The sequence below is a fragment of the Podarcis muralis genome, chromosome 13 (assembly GCF_964188315.1).
Source record: "Podarcis muralis chromosome 13, rPodMur119.hap1.1, whole genome shotgun sequence".
Classification (NCBI taxonomy): Eukaryota; Metazoa; Chordata; class Lepidosauria; order Squamata; family Lacertidae; genus Podarcis; species Podarcis muralis.
The window spans coordinates 8,755,419-8,783,193 of NC_135667.1; the positions used below are offsets into that span (position 1 = coordinate 8,755,419).

The following is a 27,775-nucleotide window of genomic DNA, read 5'->3' on the forward strand; positions in this document are numbered from 1 at the left end:
TCAGTGTGTCCCCAGTAATGAAGGTATTTTTTTATTACCCTAAACACACACACTCACAAATGTTTAAAGATCAACATGCTCCCCATGGTTTCTGTTGCTCATCCAACTCCCCCTTAGCCATCTCATTAGCTATCTTCTCAGGCAGCTGCCACCGGGCCTGAGTACTTTGATGGATTCTGTTCATCTGAATGAGCCATTCGTGGATGTGATGCAGTGTTCTATGACCTTGGAGAAAAAGGCAAATGTTTGTTTATCTACTAAAGAAGTTTGGGGAATCGCAATTGCTTCATCCATTCTGTGTCTTCTTCGTAGATGAAAAATGGGTTGTTTCTTTTTTTAGATTTGGAGGCTGTTGTGACCAGGAGCTTTGAAAATTCGCAAGAGGCTCGGAAGATCAGCCCAAGAACTTATAAGGGATTTCATTTTCTCCACAAGTTTAAAATTGGGCAGTGAGGGTGGCCAAGGTGGGATGGATCTGAAATGGCATCATGAGCAATTGAAATGGTAGCCACTAGTCACATATTGGAGCATAGTTTTTGTATGGTCTGAGCCCTGCTGAGTTTCAGCTGCTGAAGACATGTGCTAATACTCTGTGTGATGTATAAGCATCTTTCATAAATAAAACATGGGTCTCTTGGTTTATGTTCAGCGTGATTCTTTCTGGCCCATATTCTTTACTCCAAATTGAAAGGACTTGCTTGCTGTGCTTTTGCAGTCACTGGAGGACAAAAGAAAGATTCGCAGGAGAGCATAACAGATAACCTTCAACTCAAGGTTCATAAGGATTGCCCTTCAGAAATTGGTTTGAAACCTACTCTAGAACTTGTCATGCCTCTGAGTAATCCAATCTATACCTCTCCTTCTACTCCACATAGATGGATTTAAGAGTTAGGGTTTCAAACCAATTTTAGTTTAGTTTTTGAAGACAGCAGTATGTTTGCTTAACCCACATTGCATTTCTGGATGATTTTGTACTGTCAACATTTGCATATTTATTTAATTTATTAATCATTTCCCATGTAACATATCAAAGTGATTAACCATACAAAGTAGCAATCTACAATAAAGCACTAACAATAGTAGCATCAACAAGAAACATACATATAAAAAACAATTTCAATAAGATGCTTCACTTAAAGGGATTGCTGAAACAGGAAGGTCTTTAGTGAGTTCAAAAAAGACATTATAGGTGCTGCCTGTCTAATACGGGAATAACTTCCAAAAGGTAGGCACTGCCACAGGGAAGTTTTGATTCCTACATTACAGAGAATGGACCTCTTGATGAGATGATATCTGCAGGAAAGCCTCACCAGCACAGTGTAGTGATTAACTGGGTATATAAAGAGTGAGATAACGTTTGAGGTATTGGGATCCCCAGCTGCATCAGTATTTGAGCTCCAAAACCAGTGCCTTACTCTAAGCCCAATAATTAACTGGCAAACCAGAGGAACTCTTTCAGATTCTACCCGCATGAGCAAACTACTACATAATGCATTAGTTGCAACTTCTAGGCCCAACCTTCTTCTTTTTTAAAAAAAATATTTTTTATTAGCAGGCCAATCACATCATATTATCCAAATCACATTAGTTCCAAATTATACAGCCAAATTCTAAATTTTGTTGGGGGTACCCATACATCAAGTTCTGCAAGAGTCCAAAACTCCAGACAAGTCCGAGCATCACTTATATTACTGCTTTAATTAGACAGTTCTATCCAGTTCGATCCGGATAGTCCTTTATTACTTTCTTTCTCTTCTTGTTGTTATCGTATATTCCTTTCTTTGCAATCTCTGATGATTTTCACAAGCAGATTGAAAACAAGCGTCTCTAGGCCCAACCTTCTAGCAGATAAAATGAGAATTTATGAATAGACATTTGGGTTTATTTATCTCATAAAAGAGGGAAATAAATACCTTTTTAAATGCTGGACAAAGACTCATGTAATCATCTCCTATTCCCCTGGTATCCCCTTCCTTCTGAACACAGAAGATTTTGTGAGAACCTTAGTCACCGTGTTACTCATCTTCCATTTCTTGGGCACAATAATGTGCAGCTCTGTCAGCTGCTGCCATGGAGTTTAGCTCAAGGAACACCTCATTCTTGGAGGTTTCTAAAAAGGGAGCCATTCCTAACAACAACAACAAATTCTCAACCTTTATGTAAATAATTTATATCCCCAAATCTAATTCAAGTTGGATTCAGCTTACTTAAATCATGGCAGGAAAATATGCTGAAAAGTATCCCATCTAAAGTATCCCATCTAAATTTGATTTCACATTATCAAGAAACATACTTGTCTTTCCATGTTATATAAAGCTTTACTATCCTTTCATGATAGCCTTTAAGCTGCTACAGCAGCTGGACCAACACTGAAAGAAGAGGGCCAATAAGAAATATTGGGGCTGATTTAAAATCCTCCTGAGACAGAAATATATGGCAGTTCTAGAGTCATATCAGTATTTGCACATACAGTGGTACCTCGGGTTATGAACTTAATTCATTCTGGAGGTTTGTTCTTAACCTGAAACTGTTCTTAGCCTGAAGCACCACTTTAGCTAATGGGGTCTCCTGCTGCCGCTGTGCCATTGCTGCACAATTTCTGTTCTCATCCTGAAGCAAAGTTCTTAACCCAAGGTAATATTTCTGGGTTAGCAGAGTCTGTAACCTGAAGTGTATGTAACCTGAAGCGTATGTAACCCGAGGTATCACTGTATATTGTTGGATGTATCTAGATGTTAATGAGCCTTAACATGGGTTTGAAAGGGAAAGTGAGAGTTAATTCCAAGTGTGTGGATGACAGACCTCAAATTTTTATAACAAGAAGTGTGAAATATTGAATTTCTGATGAATAAAAAAACTAAAAGTTTCCTTGGAGGAAGAACATGCAGTACAAGTAAACTGACATAGTTGGAAAGGATGCTTCTCCTTTTTGTACTGCTCTGAGTCACTGTGTCCCCTGGCACAGTAATAGATTGCTGTATCTGCAACAGTCAGGGAATTCAGGTGGAGATGATATGCATTCTTGGATGAATCAAGAGAGATGGAAATCCTGCTCTGGAAGGCTGAACCATAATCTGTGTTCCATCTTGAACTGCTGTAATATCCCCTTCCTATCCATTGCAGTCCTTTCCCTGGAGGCTGGCGGACCCAGTGCCAACCATAGCCAGAAGTGATGGAGTCACCAGACACAGTACAGGTCAACTGGAGGGATTCTCCAGGCTTCCTGATTCCCTCACCAGACTCAACCAGTCGAATTTCAGAGAGGGACCCTGGTAGAAAGAAATGAGAAACAATATGCATTGAATTCTAATAATATTTCAAAATTATAATTAGAGGGGGAATGTATGGCTGTGGGTTTTTCAGGTATATATTGGCTGCCGTTCTGTACAAAATGATATATTTTTCATATCTGAATACAAATTTGCTAACTTACTCCATTTTGGCTAAATCCTCCCTTCAACATATTGGCTATAATATGTGAGGAAACATTGCACAGTAGCTGCAAATGCTACTGTGTTAAGAACTAGGAATTCTAAAATGATGCTTCTAAAGGTTAGGAAGAATCCTCTAGATCCCATTTGACCTCCAAGCCTTCTCTCTGCCCTCTGCATTATTTCTCTTTAGAAGCAAGGGGAATTCCATCTGAGCACTTACCAAGCTTAAGGAAAGCAAAGAGAAAGAGAAATACAATTAGAGACATCTCCATGATGCTTTCTAAACTGCAAGCAGGAAGCTTCTGTTTAAATAAAGATGCAATACCAGGACCAATTTGCATATTCAAGACGTGTCTTTTTATTTAAAGCTGTTTGTCAGCTTGAGTCTAGCAGAACCTCATATTCCTCCTCTTGCTTTTCATGTGGATTTATTTTGTGGTTTGTAGATCAGTAAAATGCTCACCATAGGAAGCTCCTCCATAGGAGCCAACTCCTAGTGGCCATTTGGTCTTTGGCTCCCCCAACAAAATATTTGAGAAGGCCAGGCAACCCCAAAGTTGATGGGCATTGCCATTCAAATGGTATGCATGCACCATGTCATGTGCATGCAGGGTGGGGCTTATCCTGGGCCCCCAATATTTTAATCAAGCTTCCTCGTGCCCCACTCATGAGGATTTCAATTCAAGTTTCTCAGAATGAGAGTGAGACTACTAGGCATCAGGTGGGCTATTTTTTGATAACTTGAACTGAATCTTTCCCAGCAGAGAGCTTGGAAATAGAGGCATCATATATATTAAAGATATTTAAGTATACTTTTCCTAAAAGACCAGAGGCATTTTTGCTAGGTTTGGTGGGAAAAGAAATTAAAATAAAAGATCAGGACTTGTTCATGTATGCCACAGCCGCCGCAAGAACTCTACTGGCCCAAAGATGGAAAACACAAGATTTACCAACCATCCAGGAGTGGCAGGTGAAGATGATAGATTTTGCAGAACTTGCCAAATTGACAGGAAGGATCTGGGACCAAGAGGACCAGAGATACAATAACAATTGGAATAAATTTATTAAATATAGAAAGGAGAGCAACAAAAATATTAACACACTAGCAGGACTGGAATAAGACCTCCAATGTAAAACAGTAGAGTTATGACAATAATATACGCAAATAATATGTGATGTATATACCAGCGCTCGGGAGGGAGGGAAGTCAGGATTCGGCAGAGTCAAAGGGATTATAATGTGATCATAGAATCATAGAATCATAGAGTTGGAAGAGACCACAAGGGTCATCGAATCCAACCCCCTGCCAAGCAGGAAACACCATCAGAGCACTCCTGACATATGGTTGTCAAGCCTCTGCTTAAAGACCTCCAAAGAAGGAGACTCCACCACACTCCTTGGCAGCAACTTCCACTGTCGAACAGCTCTTACTGTCAGGAAGTTCTTCCTAATGTTTAGGTGGAATCTTCTCTCTTGTAGTTTGGATCCATTGCTCCGTGTTCGCTTCTCTGGAGCGATAATAAGGATTGTTGGGAAAAGAATTACATGTTGAAAACAATAAAAATTTATTTGAAGAAAAAAAAAAGGAAATAGAGGCATCATAAAGAATAACAGATTTCATGAAGCATATGCCTGTGGAGGTGAATATGTGGAGGGCCACAAGTGGATTAAACCCTTCCTAAGCTTTTTGCTAGATACTGTCATTCACTGTTGATGACATTTATTTTTTATTTTTGTACAAACACACACACACACAATTTTCCCCCCACCAAGGCAGACCCAGCATAATGCAGCTATTCATTCTACAAACAGGCAAACCACATAACAGCAACAGCAACTGGGGGAGAGTCTCTTGGGAATGGAAAGGATAGATGCTGGTTTCAAAGGAAACTGATGAGAAAGTGACCAGCCTCCAAGCTGAAACCACAAAACTCCTATTTCTCAGCACATCTCTGCTGCCCCCTTGTGAAAACCAGGTAACAGAGAATTGAGATGAAGTTTATTTCTCTTTCCCAGGAGATGCTTATTCTTTTATATTTGAATAGATTCAGACGGAATTTTTCAGGTCTGGAGTAAGCCCAAGTTCTTTGATCTCAGTGATTATAGAGAAATCCACTAGTCCAGGCATAGGCAAACTCCAGCCCTCCAGATGTTTGGGACTACAATCATCACTGACCACTGGTCCTGTTAGCTAGGGATGATGGGAATTATAGTCCCAAACATCTGGAGAGCCAGAGTTTGCCTATGCCTACACTAGTCCATCACCTTACCTCGGTTTTTAAATGGCTATACGAAGATGCAACACCCATTTACCCCCTGCTTCACATGTACAGTAACAGTTCCTACTTATTTCTAGTTTCTAATGCTATTATATGTAGATATAGTGTGAGCCCTCCAAATCACATCACCACTTTTCAGAAACCGCAAAGTTGGGCATGTGAACAGTGGCCAAGCATCTACCCACTTTTTCTTTCTGGTGACCTAAATTTCTTTATTCAGACACCTAAGTAATGGTACAAAGAATTGCTTCTTTCTTTTCTCTTCATTCTGGTGGCATCATGAAGTCAAATCAGAGTGATGGCAGAAAAAAAGAGGAAGCAATTCCTCAATTTGTGGCCATCTGCATAGCAAGGATACAGAAATCAACACTGGATTCCAGAAATGAATGTGAACGCTACTGATCCTGAGAATACTGCTGATACCATAGGAAGTGGCATCAATAGCCAAAAATAAAACAAAACAAGAATATGCTTGTAGTGTGTAGTTTTGTAAGTCTTTTGATGATGATAAAATGATGATAATGATATAATATAATAAGAGTGGCTGGGGAAACCCAACCAGATGGGTGGGGTATAATTATTATTATTATTAAAAATAAAATAATAAAATAAAATAAAATAAAATAAAATGTACCCCACCCATCTGTCTGGGTTGCCCTAGCCACTCTGAAAGCACTCATAGATCTGAAAGCCCTTGGTTGAAACAAATAAAATGCTCCAAAAAAGATACTCCCTAAAAAAAAGAGAGAATCCCCTATGTCCATCTCAAAACCATTGCTATCTCGACATCCAACTCAGCTTGTTTCCACAGTGGCCAACCAGATGCTTATGGGAAGCCTTTAAGAAGGAAAAGAGTAATACAGCTCTCTCCCTACTTGTGTTTCTTATCAAGTGGTAATCAGAGGCATAGTGCTCTGACATTGGAGGGAGAACAGAGCTATTGTAGCTAATAGCCTTTGCTAGTCCTCTTCTCCACTTCAATGCCTGTTACAAGACAGTGTATTCCATTGCACAAGTTTGTCCACCAGACACCTAAGTACTTGGCGCATCTGTTTCCTGAGGTGGCCTAACTCTGCCCAGTGGTAGGGCTGGTGCTGACCATACCACACTGGCCCTGACTGACAGCATGATATTTTCACAACATGAGCCTTAGTGACATTCACTACTCTTCATGTATAAAAATGAACATGGTAGAGGGTGGAGAATTCATACATGGCAATCCTTCTGCTCTTAAAAGAACTGTCACTTAGGAACATAAGTGAAAAGTGTTCTCCCAAATGGAAAATTCACATCAGTATTCTAGGCAGGAACTACTCAGTGGGAGGGATCAGATTCCATGCATACTCAAGCAAGAGAAATCCTAATACACATAATATCCATATATAACATCAACACAAATGAGCCATGTGTAAATCCATAATTGACTTCCTGAGCCATGTTGGTGGGGATCCCAACAATAATAATAATAATAATAAATTTTATTTATATCCCGCCCTCCCCAGCCGAAGCCGGGCTCAGGGCGGCTAACAACACTAAAACAGTACAACATTATAGATACATTCTAAAAATTAATTAAAATACAAATTGATGGCAACCATAGACTAAAGCTTTGTAGAGATTGCCAAAGGAGGGAGTCAGGCTGCGCCCTGACCAAAGGCCTGGTGGAACAGCTCTGTCTTACAGGCCCTGCGAAAAGATGTCAAGTCCTGCAGGGCCCTTGTCTCTTGCGACAGGGCGTTCCACCAGGTTGGAGCCGCAGCCGAAAAAGCTCTGGCTCTAGTTGAGGCCAGCCTAACCTCTCTGTGGCCTGGGACCTTCAAGATGTTTTTATTTGAAGACCGTAAGTTCCTCTGTGGGGCATACCAGGAGAGGCGGTCCCGTAGGTACGAGGGTCCTAGGCCGTATAGGGCTTTGAAGGTTAAAACCAGCACCTTAAACCTGATCCTGTACTCCACCGGGAGCCAGTGCAGCTGGTATAGCACTGGATGAATGTGATCTCGCAGCGAAGACCCCGTAAGGAGTCTCGCTACGGCATTCTGCACCCGCTGGAGTTTCTGGGTCAGTCTCAAGGGCAGCCCCACGTAGAGCGAGTTACAATAATCCAGTCTGGAGGTGACCGTCGCGTGGATCACAGTGACTAGGTCAGGGCGAGAGAGGTAAGGAGCCAACTGCTTAGCCTGGCGGAGATGAAAAAATGCCGCCTTTGTTATAGCTGCAATCTGCGCCTCCATGGAGAGGGAGGTATCGAAGATTACACCCAAACTCTTAACGGACGGTGCCGGCATTAATTGCACCCCCGCAAGAGAAGGGAGTTGCCCCCTCAATCTCATATCGTCCCGTCCCAGCCAGAGGACCTCTGTCTTCGAGGGATTTAACTTCAACCGGCTCCCACGTAACCATCCAGCCACAGCTTCCAAGCATCTGATCAGTGTGTCTGGGGCCGAGTCAGGATGGCCATCCATCAACAGATAGAGTTGGGTGTCATCAGCATACTGATGGCAGCCCAGCCCAAAACTCCGGACAAGCTGGGCAAGGGGGCGCATAAAGATGTTAAAAAGCATCGGGGAGAGAATCGCACCCTGAGGCACTCCACACACCAAGGAGTGGCGGGATGACAATTCCCCCCCCCCAAGCGCCACCCTCTGTCCCCGACCAGAGAGAAACGAGCGCAGCCATTGAAGGGCTGTGCCCTGGATCCCCACGTCGGCAAGGCGGTGGTCCAGGAGTTCGTGATCGACCATGTCGAAGGCTGCTGACAGGTCTAGAAGAATCAGCAGCCCCGACCCGCCTCGATCCAGCTACCTACGGAGATCATCTGTTAAGGCGACCAGAGCTGTCTCGGTCCCATGACCAGCGCGGAAGCCGGACTGGAATGGATCCCCTTAGGCACCTATCTTATCAATGATGGTGAGAGGACAATTGTAGAATTATATTGTAAGTCATAGAGTTCATCTCCTTTCCTAGCTTCAGAATAAAGAGGGAATGAGGCACCTTTCTGATGTTGATGAATTACAACTCCCATCTTCCTTCATCATTGACCATGTTGACTAGGGGCTGATGGATACTGAAATTCAAAATCTCCTGGGTGCAGGGGCTCTTAATGTTATTTGCTCATTGTTGCCATCAGAACCAAAATGCAGCGTTATGTCCTACTAAGCAGAAAAATAGGGGAAATATCATTTGCTTAACGCCACATCAGGAATAATTATCTCCCCTGCAATTATCTGAATCATTGTTATTGCTTCTTCTCATCAGAGCTCCAACAGCTTTCCAGAAGGTGGAGAAAAACACGCCACAAGCAAAAGAGAAACTGGTTAAAATCCATTGACTTCTGCCATTCAGAGATGGGACCAGGGGCAATAATCAGACAGGCAGGGCCCTGTTCATTTCATTGGAGGGTCTTCAAAAAGTGTACCTTAGTTGTCATACAAGACATGTTCTTTAAGAAGGTTTGAGTTTAGGCTAATACACTTCTCTTTAGCATGCCTATTAGCAGAGTTGGCTGTTTTCCAGTTTAGCTTGTTTCATTTAGGTTGATGGCAATGACAGGCCACCTGCTGAGTACAGCAACCTCTGCATCTATCGAAAAGCTCTGCCACCAGATGTTGTTTGTGGTGGTGGTGGTGGTGCTGCTGCTTCAGTTGCCACACATGGCGTGCAAAGCAGAAGCTACCAAGTGCCCTGTAAATGATCCTGTATCTCTTCCTCATGAGTGGTATCAGCCTGGGAACCTCATCATTGGTGGAGTTGCTTCTCAGATCATGTACCTTTTCCCCCAACTTTCCTTCCACAATCACCCATCTCAGGAGCTGGGCTTTGATACTCCAATGTAAGGAATACTTATTCTTCTCTTTTCTTTCTATGCCATGTGAGCTGGGGAACATTTTTAATACAAGAATGTTCAGAGATTGTATGCAAACTGAGGTCTGTGAGTCTTACACTCTTTAACTCATTTAAAGCATATCTAGACTCCCTCCTCTCATAATCATATAATAATAATAAATTCTTATTGGGGTCCAAAGACCCATAAAACAATTTCAGAACAAAATACAGTGAAAAAGGCCAACCACAAAGAGAGAGAAACCAAGGTGGTCATTTTGTTTTGTCTCAAGCTTGATGATCTTTGTTTCTTTTGACTTCTGAAACTTTGCCACGGCCAGAGTAATATCATTAGACCTGTCATCCAAAAGATATTTAATATGGGAGGCTTCAGATTTTCCTGGCAGATCTGCCAGTAGGCATAGAGAAAAGTTGGTGTAAATTATTCTTGCCAATGAAAGTACCAGTTAATGGTACTTTAATGGAGTACCAGTTTTGCAACAAAATAGACTAGTCAGTGAAACTTAGACAGTGAAAGACACTAGCTAATATTAGGACAAATACTATGATTTGCCATAGTTCTTTTTATCATTATGATTGGCCATAGTTCTTTTTATCATTATGAAAAAGGAAGATCTCTCCAAAATCAAATACCTAAAATGACATGAACAAATGACTTGATATATACAGAAATAAAAATAAGGCTACAATAAACTTTTTTAAAAAAACAACAACCAATTATTTACCCAGGCCCCTTTGCGTTAAAGTCTTATCCTGTTCAATCACTAACTACATTTCATTTTTATCTTTATTTTTAGTATTTTGTATTACATTTTATTTACTGCATTTTATATTGTCATTTCTGTAAACTGTTTTGTGATCCCCCCCCCAAGAAATGTTACACATTGTATATATTTTATATCTAATAAAAGACCAGAATAAGTAATAAACATACAAGCAGACAAAACTGGGCAAATCGACAAGTAAAATAAAGGCATGGATCTAGATTTCATTAGACTACTTATTGGGCCCTATATGTGACACTTTAATTGATGTCTTCTTTTTCCCCATTGCCCCATTTTCATTTGGTACAAATGGACGTTCTTTTCTGCTTCACTCTCTCTCTCCGCTGATACAATTTTGTGGTTCATTCTCCTCTCTTACTCACCGATCACACTTTCTGCTTCTTGGCAGTTCCTGTCTGTGTTGATTTGCTTTTTAACATTATAACAATGATGTAATCTAATGAGTTGATTAAAAAAAATAGTTTGCATTGCTTTAAAACCTTAATGGACCAGTATTGTAATCTCCATGGAAATATCATGTAACTCTCTGCAGTGTAGTGACAAAGTTCTACCAGCATGTCCTGGCCTTGGCATTTGCTGTCAATGAGATCAACAGAAACATGAAGATCTTGCCAAACATCACACTGGGTTTCCACATCCGTGACAGCTACTACGATGGAAGGATGACCTATCGAACCACTCTGGACCTGCTCTTCAAAGTTCATAAATTTATACCAAACTATGAATGTCAATTCCCGAAAAATCTTATAGCTGTCATTGGGGGCCTGAGCTCTGATATCTCTTTCCATATGGCAAACATCTTAAACCTCTATAAGATTCCACAGGTAAGAACTGTGTGTAGATGAATGGGGATGTTCACAAACCATTACCAAGTGTGAACTCGGTGGATTTGCATTAAGACAGTAGTGTTGCAGTTCAGAAAGACAGGTAGTTATGATTGATTTATTAAGAAAATATTTTGGGGTGTTTAAAAAACAAAATCCAAATGTATCCAAGACAGGTGGTAGGGAAAGGAATCATAAGGTAAAGGCTAAGGTAAATTGTATTATGTCCTCCAGGAGAGTTCTTGTCTTGACTTCTAATATTAACCTGCACACTTAAATCATGGTTTTGTCAACCTCGCCCAGTACTCATTGCATGAAAATACATTAACAGATACTAAAGTATTTCTACTAACCCATCCCTAAAATATTTGTGCATTTCTTTTTCAGCTTACCTATGGGTCTTTTGCCCCAGAAAGTACCAGAACAAGGCAGGTTGCTTCATTTTACCGCATGGCCCCAAATGAAGTCAATCAGTATATGGGGATTATCCGTTTGCTTCAGAGTTTTAGGTGGACATGGGTTGGCCTCCTTGCTGTAGGCGATGACAGTGGAGACCATTTCTTGCAGACAATGGAGCCACTGCTTTCTCAGAATGGCATCTGTTCAGCCTTCACACAAAGAATCCCCAACCAAGGTCGCTTCCTTTCCCTTGATGAACTGATTGATATGACCTCCGAAATTTATTTGCCTTTTTTGGATAGCAAGGTCAGAACATTTGTTGTCTTTGGAGAAAGTATGATCATCCTGTGGTTAAGTGCCTTAGTGGCTCTGGAAGATCCTGGATATAGGGAAAACGCATACATTGGAAAGGTGTGGATTATGACAACCCAGATTGATTTTGCAGTAACAGGCCAAATAACACGTAGTAATTTTCAAATATTCCAGGGCAGTATTTCCTTCACAATTCACTCAAATCAGTGTCTGGGATTCCAGGGATATATTCGAAATATACAGTCTTGCAAGACACAAGATAATGGTTTTTTCCGAGCCTTCTGGCAGCACGCCTTTGACTGTTCATTGCCAAACTCCAGTGTGCCAATGGATGTTGATGGCATATGTACTGGAGAGGAAAAGGTGGAGAATCTCCCTGAGTCTATCTTTGAAATGCAGATGACTGGCCACAGCTACAGTGTTTATAATGCCGTCTATGCAGTGGCACATGCTTTGCACAGCATGGGCTCATCCAGGTCCAATCTCAGAGCGATGGCACAGGGGAAAAGGCTTCAAGATATTCAGACTTGGCAGGTACAGTCTTAACTACAAAATTGCTATTGCTGTGAATATATTCATGCAAATTGAAACAACTTTATCATCCACTGGTAAATTTGATACACTGGGTTGTATTCAAGTCCAACTAAGCTCTACACAGAGCTGACTCCTTAAAATTAATGAATGTCAGTTCCTCATGTCACGTAATCTCAATGAGTTGTCTCTGAATATGACTAACACTGGATAGAACTTCTCAGCTATAAAGAGGATGGAGTGATGGTGTGTGTTTTGGGAGAGCCTTATTTCCCCATATACGTGAAGCCTGAAAAAGGTAACCTGTATTTTTCCAGTCTTCTACCACTACTAGATATGAGAATTTCCCTGAAACTGTTTTTTGGGGGGGAGAATGGTTTGTAAATCTTGACATGGAAACAGATGAGTTCTCTGTGTGTCTTTTTACTTTTTCCATTAGATCCACTCATTTCTCCAAGGCATTTCATTTAACAACTCAGCTGGAGAAACGGTGTCCTTGAATAATCGTGGGGAGATGGGAGGTGGATTTGACATTGTGAACATGATCACGTTTCCAAACATCTCCTTCCATAGAGTGAAAATTGGAATGGTTTATCCCAAGGCTCCTGAAGGAAAAGAAATTACTCTCAATGCAGATATAATTGTGTGGCATGAAAGTTTCAATCAGGTCTGAATTCTATAATATTTGTTAGTGCTGCTACCTTTTCTGAATGGGTGATCTGGGACTGGAAATGGCATTGGCTGCATTCTGTCAGCATTAGTCTGTTGAAGAGATGGGGGAATCTTTGATTCTCTAGTTGTTGCTATCCTTCAACTCCCAGCTTCCCTGACAGAGATGTAGACTATGGCTGATTAAAGCTGTAATTCAGCAAAATCTGGAACGCTACAGGTTCCTCTTACTTGGTCTACTGTAATGAACTCAGTATCACACGTAAACATCACACATGTAACATTCAAGTGTGAGGTTTATATATTCCTCATAACAACTGAAAACAATTTAAAGTTCTTGGTGCAAGTGAAAAAAGGCAGATTCTTACCAGGATAGCAAAATCAACTTTGTTCTGTAGTAGGACTGTAGGGCACTCTTTGATCACCCCTGTTTGGGAGTTTGCAAGCTTCCCATAGGCATCTGGTTGGCTACCATGAGGACAGGATACTGGACTAGATGGGCCTTTAGATTAATTCAGCAAGGCTCTTCTTACTGGATGAAGAGCTCAACTGAGTGGTCCTTTCCCCTGCTCTGGTACCCACAGTTTTCCTCCATTAAAAAGAATGTCTGCCATTATCAGAAAATATTCTGTTTGAACATGTTCTGCATACTGCCATTTCTCTAAAACTGTTTTATTCATTTATTACATTTCATAAAAGTCATACACCACTTGATTATAAAAAAGTGGTTTACAAAAGATAAAACAGTAAAATCAAAGGGGGGGGGGAATACAACCCTACTTTAAAACATACAAAGGTTAAAATACTAAAACAGATTAAAGTTCAATCCTGGTACAGTTACACCAATATGAGCAATTGTTTCTTTGTAGATCAGCTGTTGAACAGCACCAACAACAGATCTAACTTCACTTTTCCTTTAAAAAATTCATGTTTATGGTTAGGTTTGTCCCCTTTCCGTGTGTAATGAGTACTGCAGTGCTGGGTATCAGAAGAAAAAGAAGGAAGGTGAGAAGTTTTGCTGCTATGACTGTGTTCCATGCCCAGAAGGAAAGATTTCCAACCGAAAGGGTAGGTGACACAATGCAATAGTTTATTAATGCATTTATCTACAAGTCAGCAAGTGATAGCAAAGGTGAGAGACATTTTCAGGCTAAGGATCATATTAGAGAGCTGTTGAATACTATATTCAGTAGTATGTGGAACTAGACTGAAATACTGCTAGTGGTCAGACACACAACCCTATTTTCCAGAGGCATATATTCAGTAGCGGCTGGTGAGATGGAGCTAATCTGACACACTACACTGGACCAAACTCCTCAAGTTTTGCCCCTCACCTCCTCATCTCAGTTAGAGGCAGTGATCTGTAGTGTTGGTGTGCTAGGACAGCAATAGTGCCCCACCTACACTGTCTCACTGATCTCTAGTACATAAATGTGCCCAAAGAGGTTTAGTCATGCTGGCCACATGATCTGGAAAGTTGTCTGTGGACAAACGCCAGCTCCCTCAGCCTGAAAGTGAGATGAGTGCTGCAACCCCATAGTTGCTTTTGACTGGACTTAGCCATCCAGGGTCCTTTACCATTTTTACCTATATTTATGTAACTGATAGGGACGCAGGTGGCGCTGTGGGTAAAAGCCTCAGCGCCTAGGGCTTGCCGATCGAAAGGTCGGCGGTTCGAATCCCTGCGGCGGGGTGCGCTCCCGTCGTTCAGTCCCAGCGCCTGCCAACCTAGCAGTTTGAAAGCACCCCCGGGTGTAAGTAGATAAATAGGGACCGCTTACTAGCGGGAAGGTAAACGGCGTTTCCGTGTGCGGCTCTGGCTCGCCAGATGCAGCTTTGTCACGCTGGCCACGTGACCTGGAAGTGTCTCCGGACAGCACTGGCCCCCGGCCTCTTGAGTGAGATGGGCGCACAACCCTAGAGTCTGGCAGGACTGGCCCGTACGGGCAGGGGTACCTTTACCTTTACCTTTATGTAACTCATAGTAACTCAATTCAAGCTCTACCTTCCATTTATTTCCAATTACTTTTTAATCAGCAAATGTCCCCCGTTTATCTTAACTGAAATATGACACCACTCTCTTTATTTCTCTCTTTCATATATTGACCTAGACATGAATGACTGCTTCAAGTGCCCAGAGGATCAATACCCTAGCGAGGACAGAGATGGGTGCATTGCCAAAACGATAAGTTTCTTGTCTTATGAAGAACCTTTAGGGATTGGCTTAGTCTCGGTTGCAGTTTTCTTTTCCGTAAGCACAGCACTGGTGCTAGTAATCTTTGTTAAACACAAAGATACTCCCATTGTCAAAGCAAACAACCGGGACCTCACATTTATTCTACTCATTTCTCTCCTCCTCTGTTTTCTCTGTTCATTGCAATTTCTTGGACAACCAAGGAAGGTGACTTGCGCTCTCCGTCAATCTGCATTTGGTATCATTTTCTCTATGGCTGTGTCTTGTGTGTTGGCAAAAACCATCACTGTGGTTTTAGCTTTTCAGGCCACCAAGCCAGGTTCCAGCATAAGGAAGTGGGTGGGGAAAAGACCGTCCAACTCCATTGTCCTTTCCTGCTCCTTTATTGAAGCTTCTATTTGTATGGTGTGGTTAGGAACCTCTCCTCCTTTTCCAGATTTCGACATGCATTCACTAACTGGAGAAATTGTAGCAGAATGCAATGAAGGCTCTGTCACCATGTTTTATCTTGTCCTGAGCTACATAGGTCTACTGGCCATCATCAGCTTCACCGTGGCATTCCTGGCCAGGAAGTTGCCAGATACTTTTAATGAAGCCAAGTTCATCACCTTCAGCATGCTGGTGTTTTGCAGTGTTTGGTTGTCCTTTGTTCCAGCATATGTGAGCACCAAGGGGAAATATATGGTGGCTGTGGAGATCTTCTCCATTTTGGCATCCAGTGCAGGGTTACTGGGCTGTATCTTTTTCCCCAAATGCTACATTATTGTACTTATGCCTGAGTTGAACTGTAGGGAACATATAAGAAAAAGACTTTAAGAATCTAAAGATATTCAGTCACAGTGCATGGTGTCAAGCACCCTCCTCTGTGTTACCCTCCCAGCTGTGTCACTGCTGACAAGGACCCAGCAACATGTACATAGTAGTAGAAATGGCAAAGGACTTCAGTTAAGTTTGCAAAGCTTTACAAAGAGGTATTTTTTTTACAAAAAACACAATTTAACATTTAAAGGTGAACCTGCATAATATGCGATCAAAAACAGACATCCTTCAAAATCTGCACTTCTTCAAAGTGCATATATCAGTGGAAAAAACATACAAACATGCATTATATTAGGGGAAATTACTTTTCAATAATATGTATATTAGGAGAAATTCACACTAAAATGGTAATGGATTTCCATGGGGACTCTGTGTGTGTGTGTGTGTCACACATCCACTTGTGTGGGACTTGTGGCTTAATCAGTATACATAGGATCAACACATGAAGATGTCTCTCTGATGGGCTGGCTGGGATAGAGCCTGTTCTCAAAATCTTTACAATAGTTATGTGTTGTCCATTGGGCCCACAGAAGATGGGTCAATGCCATCAAAGTAAGCTTTAGGTTCAAACTAAGCTATGAACAGGATGCTCTACCTGTTGCACCACAATGATGCCTTTTTCCTTTGAGCAAGGTGTTTCTCTCCTTTGTACCAAAATTGAAGAGAGACTATGCATCTCCATGTTAGTCCTCATGCACATTATAGGAGCTACATCTTCAAAAAAGTGTAGAACTGAGGATTTCAAATATAGATTATTCCCTGCCAATATTAATTGGTTCTGCTTTCTTCAAAGTAAGGCAGAGAAAGTCATAAAATACCTCAAAGACAGTAGCGATAACTTCACAACAATAAATTTTACAAAGAAAGAAAAACCCCACATGATCTGTTTGGAAACAAGATTACATTACATTCCAGATTTTAATAAGTTTCATCCCTATTATCACCAGCAAGTGAAAAAGTTATGTTCTTTCCAGAGATGAATTGATGGATTTACTTATATTTCTGGTTTTGTTTTGTTTTACCTTTTTATTTTTTGACTGGGTATTGGGAGGGGAGAAAACAATCATCCAATGAAGATGAATATTGGAAGCTTCAAGACAGACAAAAGAAAATACATTTTCACACACCTCATATTAAAATATATTTAAGTTTATGCCGTTAAATCAACTTAAACTCAAGAACTTTGGGTTCAATTGGCTGTTCTGGTTTTTTTCATTCACTGCTAAATCAACATGGAGAGCAATTGTGAGGGTTGGTGTAACTGAAACAGCTTGGAGAGCTGCTATGAGAGAAGGAGGGGTTTTGTCAGGCTTCCGATTCTCTTTCTTTCATTGTTTAATCTCTTTTACAGTGGTACACAGCATGTCCTTGGGTTTCATATCCTTCATTTGCAGATGCAGCATGTTAGAAGGGTTCTCCCTTGATATAATGAAGTGTCCCTTCACAGAGGCAGCACAGATTTGTGTACTTCCTGCACTGTTGCTTATCCTTCCAAGCCATTCCAGTTCCTTCCCAGCAGATTTTTGCATCCAGTGCATGTAGTATTCACTAAAAGTGAACCCAGAAGCTCGACAGGAGATCTGGAAGGAATCTCCAGGCCTTTTGACACCCCCTCCAGATTCCTCCAATTTGATTGATGATTGGACACCTGACAAAAAAAGAGAGATAACATAAGGAAACATTTTAAATGGAACGGCTTGGCAATTATAACTACTGAAGGAGAAAAATCACCTCCCATAGCTTCTGCAAACAAAATAAATAAAAGCCATTAAATCATATTTTCCATTCTGTTCCTTGGAGAATGATTGGTTAGGAAATGATTGCAAGCACACTGTTGGAGCTGTATACAAGTGCACAACAGGAAAGGGAGCATGCACAAGTATTTTAAACAGGAAGCTGCCATTACATTTGCATATGTCTCTGGATAAAAAGAGAAGTGTTGCCCAACAACATTCACCTCCTTGTTAATACACAAGAATTCAATTCCCTTAAAGTACTTTTAATGAATGAATGAATGAATGAATAAATCCCATTAGCTTCATTCCAAACTCTTAAAAATAGCTTGGTTCCAACTTATGATTTCATTATTAGATTTGTATATCAACCTTTATTCGAAAATCTGAAAAGCAGTTCACAAACAGTGGCGGAGCTTCATGCTCCGGCACCGGAGGGCGAAGAGCAGGTGGGGGCAGGGCTGGCATGTGTCCTGGGAGTGGCTCGAGTCCTGGGGGAATGGTGTGCTGCCTGCAGGGGCGGGGCACCCAGTGCAGGTGGGGGCAGTCACGATGGCACCCTGCCGGAATCACACTGCCAGGGGCAATGCACTCCCCACAGACTCCTCTTCCTTCCTTTTTGTGATTTTTATCACAAGATAAAAATACAGGAGAAATGCATAAAATAAATAGTAAAAACAAATCAAATCAATAACCATAGTGGATCAAATTAAACCCAAAGAAACACCCACATTGAAGGTTCCATGGAGCTGAAGTGCACTCCCCAAGGTATGACATGATATTCATTGAAACCCCATAAGAAGACTGAGGTTTTCCTCTGTTTCTTCACAAACCTCCAGTTAATAGGTGGGTGGGATAGAACACAGACATTAGAAGGACTTCATGCAATTAAAGGATGGGCTGGCCCATGAGGCTAAGGACAGATTAAGATCGGACCAGCTGGGTGGGTGAGGGTGGGTGAAACCTACCTTGTCCCTGCTCTACACAACAGGGGTGCTCAAACAATATTTATTCTGATTAATTTTATGCATTCATCCACTCAAGCCACAAGCCACAGGATAGCTTACTGCAAAGGAGATAGGTAACTGTTAAAACTATAAAAAACACAATTCTTTAAAAACATAAAGAAACAAATGAGGAAGTCTTCTTTTTGTTTTTGCAATGAAACATGATTAATGCCAAAAGTACCACTTATTCAGTGCCCTAAACTCTGAAGAAGTCATTATTGTCTCCGGCATTTACTCAGATCACTATAATTGTCATCAGGGGAACTCTCTAGAGGTTTCATGCTAGGCTGCAGAAAAGAAAAGAAAAAAATAACCAAGCCTGGAAAGGCATAAAAAACCTACCACTGATGTAGTGCCACCTGGGACTAGGTAAGACACAGGTTGAGCTCTGACAGTTTCATGTCTTACAGTTTCCCTTTACTCATGTTATCAGACAGACACTAAAGAAGCATGCTAGAAAGCGTGTTCTCACTAAAGGAGAGCACGGGTTGCGGATGGGGCCGAGCAAGACACCCTCTGGGTTGTCAGGCAAGTTAGGCTCAAGGGCTCAAACCAGATTGGTGGATGGAGTTGCTGGGGTAAAATTGATGTTGCCAATTTTAGGGGTGGGATCAGAGATTATTTAAGCTAGGGCCACAGCTTGTTCCTTTCTCTTTCGCTGTGGACACCGGATCTCCCGCCCGCCCTCCCTTGATTGGGCTTCGCTCTGACCTTGCTATTGCCTGTCATGGGGTCGTCCGCATTGGTGCGGGGGCCTAGTAGGAATTTTTCCTTTTGGCTGATTAGTGCGTGCCAATTGGGTTTTGCCTACTACGTAGCAAATCGTCACAACTTGTAAGGTTGGCGGTTAGGCATTGGTTAAATTGGTTGGTGGAGGGGTATGGATTGGCTGTGCCTGCCCCTCCAATGCTGCTGCTGCATGGGTATTCCGTTAAAGGAATTCTGAAGCTTACCATCCCCTTCGTCCAAACCCTGACGGCAGGGTGCGGGCCGCGTAAGCTTCAAGGAGCATGCGGGGAGTCGCTGAGGGTCTGTGTCGCAGCTCCAGCTGACCCTGATCTTGTTCCTCCGCACTGACTCACGGGAGTCAGTGCTGTCCCCCAAGGCGGGGGGGACAGCTAGTCATAACCAATGCCTAAGCAACCACTCACATTTTGTATGATAATAAAGTTGTGGCCAAAATTATGCCAAAAACCTTAAACAAAAATAATGTGTGATGTGTGAGTTATTGGGAAGGGTGTCTTGGGGACCTCAGCACGCAAAAGTCAGCTAATATTCAAAGCAGACATTTCTTAGTAACTGCTGATGCTAAAGGAAGGATGAAATGTTTCACTTTACTTAGTGTGCAGGCTATGAAACCCATGTTTCCTATAAACTAAGCTAAACTATCCCCCCATGTTGCCTCTAAACTAAGCTAAGCTGATGCTTTCAATGAACGCAGTGAATTTGTTTTATTGCCAGGATGCTGTGCCTAATTATGGTGTTTTTCCTGCTGTCTCCCAATGCGTGTGAAGTAGATACCAGTAATTGCCCCACAGATGATCCCATAACTGTTCCACATGAAGTGGTATCAGCCAGGTGACTTCATCATTGGTGGTATGGCTTCACACATAATTTACTATTTTGCTGATCCCTCCTTCACGGAACCCCCGTCTCAAGAATTATTTGAGATTCCAAAGTTAGATTTCCTCTCTTCTCTCTAAAAGTAGTCTGGTTCATATCAAAGACCCTAGGAACAGTTTATAGAAGTAACACGATGCTCCAGGAAAGGGTATGCAGATTGACTCAACCAAAGAGATTATGGGAATTGAAATCCAGCAAAATCTGGATGTTCAGCAGTTTACATTACATATTTTATTTTCCTTCTGTACCTGTGTGAGATTCACAATGGAAGGAGATGAAACATGCCACACAAGATCTTTATAGAACGTAGGTTAAGATAGTACTGTTTCTGTGCTAGGGGTAGGTAAATAAAAAAAAAATCAATGCAGCACAAATTTAAAGCCAAATCTATCAAACTCACACTTTCCAAAATAATATGTGGTCCAAAATACAGTTCTGTTTTGAAATTCAAACTTATCTGAAATTTGCCATGCGTTTTTCGGAACAATGTTTTTGAAAATGGATATATGTTTCTTTTTGTAATCTGCCTTGAACGTGTTGTGTTGTGGGTTTTTTTCTTTCTTTACAATCAAGCTGTGTATAAATTTAATGAAATAAATAGATACATAAATAATTGTAATGATATGTGTGAAAAAATGTACATGGAGCAGATGAAACAAAACAATACATTGTTCATTATTTCTCCCTAAAAGCACTGTGATTTCAATGCCCTGGTAAAATCATTCTCTTTGATGAGAAGCTAGAACTTTCCACTGTAAAACACCATGGAAATTTCAGTTTGATAAGCCATAGGAGCAATGCTTCCATGTTTGCAGATACAATGTCTTCAAAGTTTTATTTAATATCCAGATCTCTGACTCCTTCCAAATTGTGCTGGAGGTCCATGATTTCATTCAGAGAAATATAGATGCAGTTTTCTTTGGCTTGGACAAGCTGCTTGATGAAGCAGACTGATTTGACTCCATTTTTACCCCAAAATGTGTCCTCCTGGTACGTACAGGCTGAGTACAGAAAGAAACAGAAACAAATGGCTTTATGCATTGGAAATTATATTTGGACTGAAGACTGCACTACCTATTTGCTCCTGACATCAATTGCATCATGCATAAAGATTCATAGGAATCTAAATTACTTGAGACAGAAATAGTCAGAAGTGTGGTAACCATTTTAAGAAATTATCAGTCACAGAACTCTTCTTCTCCCCACTCCCCTCATCATCCTGGAAATTTATTTGATAAACCAGAGGAGCAGTGCTTTAATATTTATGGACACACTGTCTGCCCAGTTTTATTTTAATGTGCAGATCGCTGGCTCTTTCTGAATTTCTCTGGAGATTCAGGATTTCATGTGGAGATGGGCTTCTCCTAGATGGGCCACTTTCCCAGGTTGGAAGCTAGAAGAAGAAATGAATTCACTGAATGCAGGCAACACACATTTTTTTATTACAATAAATGTAATTTTGAATGCCTTCTGGATGAAAAAGTTGTGCATTGAAGGAAGATCTTGCAGCAGAAACAGAAAAAAAAGGAATGCTTCTCCTTTTTGTACAGATGACAGACTTGCTCTGTGTCACTGTGTTCCCTTGCACAGTAATACATGGCTGTGTCTGCAGCTGTCAAGGAATTCAGCTGGAGATGACATGCATTCTTGGATGAATCAAGAGAGATGGAAACCCTGCTCTGGAAGGCTGAACCATATTCTGTGTTCCATCTTGAACTGCTGTAATGTCCCCTTCCTATCCATTCCAATCCTTTCCTTGGAGGCTGGCGGACCCAGTGCCAATAATAGCCAGAAGTGATGGTGTAACCAGAGACAGCACAGGTGAACTGGAAAGATTCTCCAGGTTTCCGAACTCCCTCACCAGATTGCGTCAGTCGAATTTCAGAGGGGGACCCTGGTAGAAAGAAATAGGGAAAAGGCAAGATTATAAAACAAAGAAATATGCATTATTGTTATTGTTATTATTTTGTACTCTGCCAATCTGACTGGGTTGCCCCAGCCACACTGGGTGGCTTCCAGCATATATAAAAAAATAATAAAACATACATAATAAAACTGTTGCATTTTTAACTTTTAAATAGTGCTTAATCCTCTTTCTGAACAAAGTGAAATATTTTTAATGACGTGATCTGATAATTTTGAAAATGGGACTGCACTTGTTCATGCTTCTCACTATTATAGAAAAGAAGGAAAACATCTCAGGTAACCTAGTTCAGCACTTGAAAATATAAAAGGAAAGAATGCTCACAAACGTTAAAAGAGTCTACAGGATGGCATTTCCCCTCTACAATCAATTACAAATAATACAACTGACCAGGTTTAAGGATAGAAAAGACAAAGAGAAATGTGGCTAAGGGCACCATCGTCTCCATGATGCTCTCTAAAATTCAAGCAGTAAACTTGGTATTTAAACAAATATCAAATAGATTGATAAATTTGCATATGCATGAACATTTTTGCATTGGGTTATAAAAAGGACTGTGACCAATTCTAGTAGGATCCTAATCACATCTCTGCCCTTGCTTTCCACACAGGTGACTGTTGTGCTTAAATGATGAAATGCACATTCAGTGCAAAATGGAACTCAAAGACTTCAATTTTGATTTCTAAAACTCACACTGAGACTGCTCAGCAGATATTGTGGGAAGCTTAATTATTAAATTAATTAAGTTGGGACATTCTGACCTTTTGAACCAAGGCATAAAACTGTGGGGTGGTGGTGGTTGCACATACCAATACCATCAGCATTCAGGTCAATTTTGTAAGTGGAGGTCTTGGGTAGTTTCACTTGACCTGTGTTTATTTATTTAAATTTCGATGTCTGTTAAATGAACTGTTAATTCTTGGATTTCTTAATGTTATCATGCATTAATCATGAGTAGTATTAAACTAAGCTTTAATCAGAGCAGACCGATTTAAATTAATTAACATAAGTTAGGTCCACTTATTTCAGTGGGGCTACTGTGAGTAAAAGGGGGACGCGGGTGGCGCTGTGGGTTAAAGCCTCAGCGCCTAGGACTTGCCGATCGAAAGGTTGGCGGTTCGAATCCCCGCGGCGGGGTGCTCTCCTGTCGCTCGGTCCCAGCGCCTGCCAACCTAGCAGTTCGAAAGCACCCCCGGGTGCAAGTAGATAAATAGGGACCACTTACTAGCGGGAAGGTAAACAGCGTTCCGTGTGCTGCGCTGGCTCACCAGATGCAGCTTGTCACGCTGGCCACGTGACCCAGAAGTGTCTTCGGACAGCGCTGGCCCCCGGCCTATAGAGTGAGATGGGCGCACAACCCTAGAGTCTGTTAAGACTGGCCCGTATGGGCAGGGGTACCTTTACCTTTACCTTACTGTGAGTAAAACTCAGCTGAATATTTATTATGCATCATTATTTCAAGACATATATCGATTAACCTATAAACCTGCATTTCTCTCTCTCTCATAAATCCATATCTGAGCACAGCAGTATCTGTGGAAGATGTGGTATATAAACAAATTGTGACTATGTAAAGAAAACAGATGAGAATGACCGCTCCCCGCTTAAAACGGGGGGTGCCCTTTGCGTGGACGCGCACAGCCCCTAGATCTGGAGCGGCTCCATCAGCATAGGCTTGGCTTTGCCTTCCCTCAGGTGGGATACCTGGAGGTCTCCGCCTACCTCAGTCAGTTGTCCAATCCCACCTGGGGGAAGCATTGCCAAGGAGACCAGGCCAGGTAGGGGAGGGATTACCTGCCCACACAATAGAGGGAGGATCTTACCTGGGAATCCTCACTTGGCTCCAGAGCTTCTCCCACCCTACCCACCCTCAGTTAATGTCTTATTTTGCAGGTTAACTTTTCTTCACAGGTATGCAGGCGCTGCTACGTTAAGGTCGCTGTTAAAGGGCCGGAAAGGAATTTCCCTGCATTGGCAGGTTTCGCCTTTCCTGTAGCAAAACGTCACAACTTTGGCGGTATCAGGCCTTGGGCGGAATCCTTTAGTCCACCTTCCTCTTTGCGGCGGCATTACCAGGGTTCCCCATTTAAGGGGTTTCTGAAGGGAGGCTTTGACCGTACGCCGAAAGGTCGTCATTGCTCTCCCCTGCGGCAGCGGCGTAACGGGGGCAGCTATCTCTGCTTGAACATATGTTCTCCAGAGCCGGCCCATCCCCCCCCCACTGGATAACCCTGGTGCTCCCTAGGTCCCCAGCTGGGGACTGGGGAGGGAGAACGCCCAATGCCTGAGCCAAGGTCTACCCACATTTGAAATTTAATAAAGTTGTGGCCAATTTAATCCCATAGCACGTTGTCTTGAGTCGTTATTCCACATGACGGGGGGACCGCTCGGGATCTGGGGACTCCGCCTGTCCACACAAAGCTTCCTCACAGCTGAAACCACAAGACAGTACAGTTGAATAAATATTTTATTTCTTGTGCTTTTCAGTATATCTCTCCTACCCCCTTGAGTAAAGCTGGTGGCACAGGGAGAAGCTTCTTGTCTTGTACATGAGGTGATTGCTAGGGAAATTGAGAGCTCTGGATGATCACCAGAGTTCTTGGCTCGCTGGGATAGAGAAATCCTCCAGTCCCTTTTGTCCCTACCCCAAATGAACCCTGCCCCAGTCATGCCAGAGTATTCATACCTACTCATTATTTTTTAAAAGAAAAAGTGCAGATCCAAGCTTTTGATTTTCTAGTCCAGATAAAATCATAAAATCAAAGAAACATAGAATTGTAGAGTTGGGAGGAGCCCCAGGGCTCATCGAGTCAATTCCCCTACAATGCAGGAGACTCAGCTAAAACATCCATGACAAATGGTCATCCAACCTCTGCTTAAATACCTCCAAGGAAGGAAAGTCCACCATCTCCCAACAGAGACTGTTCCACTGTTGAACAGCTCTTACTGTCAGAAAGATCTTGCAGATGTTTAGTCAGAATCTCCTTTCTTGTAACTCAAAGCCATTGGTTTGAATCCTACCCTCCTGAGCAGGAGGGGCTGAAGCATGACCCCTCTTCCATGTGACTGTTAGCATTCCTGCTCCATGATTGCAGTCATGGGATTTTTTTCTTTCACATGAATGTGTATGTTTTGTCACCACAAAGTGGGAAGTGACGGAGACAGGATGTTTGTGTTACTGTGTTCCGTGAAGTGCGACTATTGTCCTTTGTTCTTTTTCTCTTTGCTGTCTGATTCTCCTCCTGCACTCCTCTTCCTCTGTCAGTGTTCACAAGATAAAAATATAAGAGAAATGCATAAAATAAATATTAAAAATAAAACAAATCAATAATCATAGGGGATAAAATTGAACCCCAAGAAACATCCACATTGAAGGTTCCATGGAGCTGAAGTGCACTCCCCAAGATATGAAGTGATATTCATTGAAACCCCATAAGAAGATTGAGGTTTTCCCCTGTTTCATCACAAACCTCCAGTTAATAGGTGGGTGGGATAGAACACAGACATTACAAGGACTTCATGCAATTAAAGGATGGGCTGGCCCATGAGGCTAAAGATAGATTAAGATCGGACCAGCTGGGTGGGTGAGGGTGGGTGAGACCTACCTTGTCCCTGCTCTACACAACAGGAGTGCTCAAACAGTAGTAATTCTGATTAATTTGATGCATTCATCCACTCAAGCCACAAGCCACAGGACAGCTTACTGCAAAGGAAATAGGTAACTGTTAAAACTAAAAAAACACAAAATTCTTTAAAAACATAAAGAAACAAATGAGGAAGTCTCCCCCCCCCCTTCTTTTTGCAATGAAACATGATTACTGCCAAACGTACCACTCATTCAGTGCCCTAAACTCTGAAGAAGTCATTATTGTCTCCGGCATTTACTCAGATCACTATAATTGTCATCAGGGGAACTCTCCAGAGGTTTCATGCTAGGCTGCAGAAAAGAAAAGAAAAAAATAACCAAGCCTGGAAAGGCATAACAAACCCATCACTGATGTAGTGCCACCTGGGACTGGGGCAAGACGCAGGTTGAGCTCTGACAGTTTCATGTCTTATAGTTTCCCTTTACTCATGTTATCAGACAAACACTAAAGAAGCATGCTAGATAGGCATTGGAATGTGTTTGTGGTGTTTGGAAGGGCTAGGTGTGGCCATTGCCTTCAATTTTGGGTATTCCGTTAAAAGAATCCGGCGGTCGTGGATCCTGTCCGATACCTGTGTGGCGGGGGGCCATGGCACGACCCTCGGTGACATCAGGGGAGAGCTTATAGTTGGATTAGCATCAACAGGCTCCACCAACTGGTGAATGAACCCCCTTTTTAGGCTCACCCCTCTTCGAGTGGGTGGAGTCAATTTTCGTGATCCAATGCCTAAGCCAATACCTTTTCACTTGCTGTAATCAATAAAGTTGTGGCCTTTTCTTGCCCATTAACCTTATATAACGTGTCCGTGTGTCTTCATTTCACTAAGCGGGGATCGGGTCCTCGAACCACAAACTCATGTTATCAGACAAACACTAAAGAAGCATGCTAGAAAAGTCAGCTAATATTCAAGGCAGACATTTCTTTGTAACTGTTGATACTAAAGGAAGGATGAAATGTTTCACTTTACTTAGTGTGCAGGCTATGAAACCCATGTTTCCTATAAACGAAGCTGAACTATCTTCCCATGTTGCCTCTAAACTAAGCTAAGCTGATGCTTTCAATGAATGCAGTGAATTTGTTTTATTGCCAGGATGCTGTGCCTAATTATGGTGTTTCTCCTGTCTCCCAATGCATGTGAAGTAGATACCAGTAATTGCCCCACAGATGATCCCATAACTGTTCCACATGAAGTGGTATCAGCCATGTGACTTCGTCATTGGTGGTATGGCTTCACACATCATTTACTATTTTGCTGAACCCTGCTTCACAGAACCCCCGTCTCAAGAATTATTTGAGATTCCAAAGTTAGATTTCCTCTCTTCTCTCTAAAACTAGTCTGCTTCATATCAAAGACCCTAGGAACAGTTTATAGAAGTAACACGATGCTCCAGGAAAGGGTGTGCAGATTGACTCAACCAAAGAGATTATGGGAATTGAAATCCAGCAAAATCTGGATGTTCAGCAGTTTCCTTTACATATTTACATCACATATTTTATTTTCCTTCTGTACCTGTGTGAGATTCACAATGTAGGGAGATGAAACATGCCACACAAGATCTTTATAGAATGTAGGTGAAGATAGTAATGTTTCTGTGCTAGGGGTAGGTAAAAAAAAAATCAATGCAGCACAAATTTAAAGCCAAATCTATCAAACTCACACTTTCCAAAATAATATGTGGTCCAAAGTACAGTTTTGTTTTGAAATTCAAACTTATCTGAAATTTGCCATGCGTTTTTCGGAACAATGTTTTTGAA

The 27,775-nt window shown here is 41.8% G+C and overlaps 2 protein-coding genes across 2 annotated transcripts; both read left to right on the plus strand.

Moving 5' to 3' along the window:
* The first annotated feature begins 9,255 nt into the window (after positions 1–9,255).
* LOC114583563 (vomeronasal type-2 receptor 26-like) lies at positions 9,256–16,083 on the plus strand. The gene is made up of 5 exons (XM_028704856.2): positions 9,256–9,542; positions 10,871–11,162; positions 12,844–13,071; positions 14,015–14,141; positions 15,185–16,083. The coding sequence occupies exons 1-5, from the start codon at positions 9,256–9,258 to the stop codon at positions 16,081–16,083; spliced, it is 1,833 nt and encodes a 610-aa protein (XP_028560689.2).
* On the plus strand, positions 11,613–12,419 carry LOC144325192 (vomeronasal type-2 receptor 26-like). The gene has a single exon (XM_077917769.1). It carries the CDS (start codon positions 11,613–11,615, stop codon positions 12,417–12,419), a length of 807 nt encoding a protein of 268 aa, XP_077773895.1.
* Positions 16,084–27,775: the final 11,692 nt, after the last annotated feature.

What these genes read in the sequence shown, in the direction of transcription:
- LOC114583563 (XM_028704856.2), top strand. Translation starts at nt 9,256, where the DNA reads ATGACAGGCCACCTGCTGAGTACAGCAACCTCTGCATCTATCGAAAAG. An exon ending in CTGGGCTTTGATACTCCAAT is followed by an intron (nt 9,543 to 10,870) that starts GTAAGGAATACT and finishes AACTCTCTGCAG; the next exon opens with TGTAGTGACAAAGTTCTACC. An exon ending in ACCTCTATAAGATTCCACAG is followed by an intron (nt 11,163 to 12,843) that starts GTAAGAACTGTG and finishes TTTTTCCATTAG; the next exon opens with ATCCACTCATTTCTCCAAGG.
- LOC144325192 (XM_077917769.1), top strand. Translation starts at nt 11,613, where the DNA reads ATGGCCCCAAATGAAGTCAATCAGTATATGGGGATTATCCGTTTGCTT.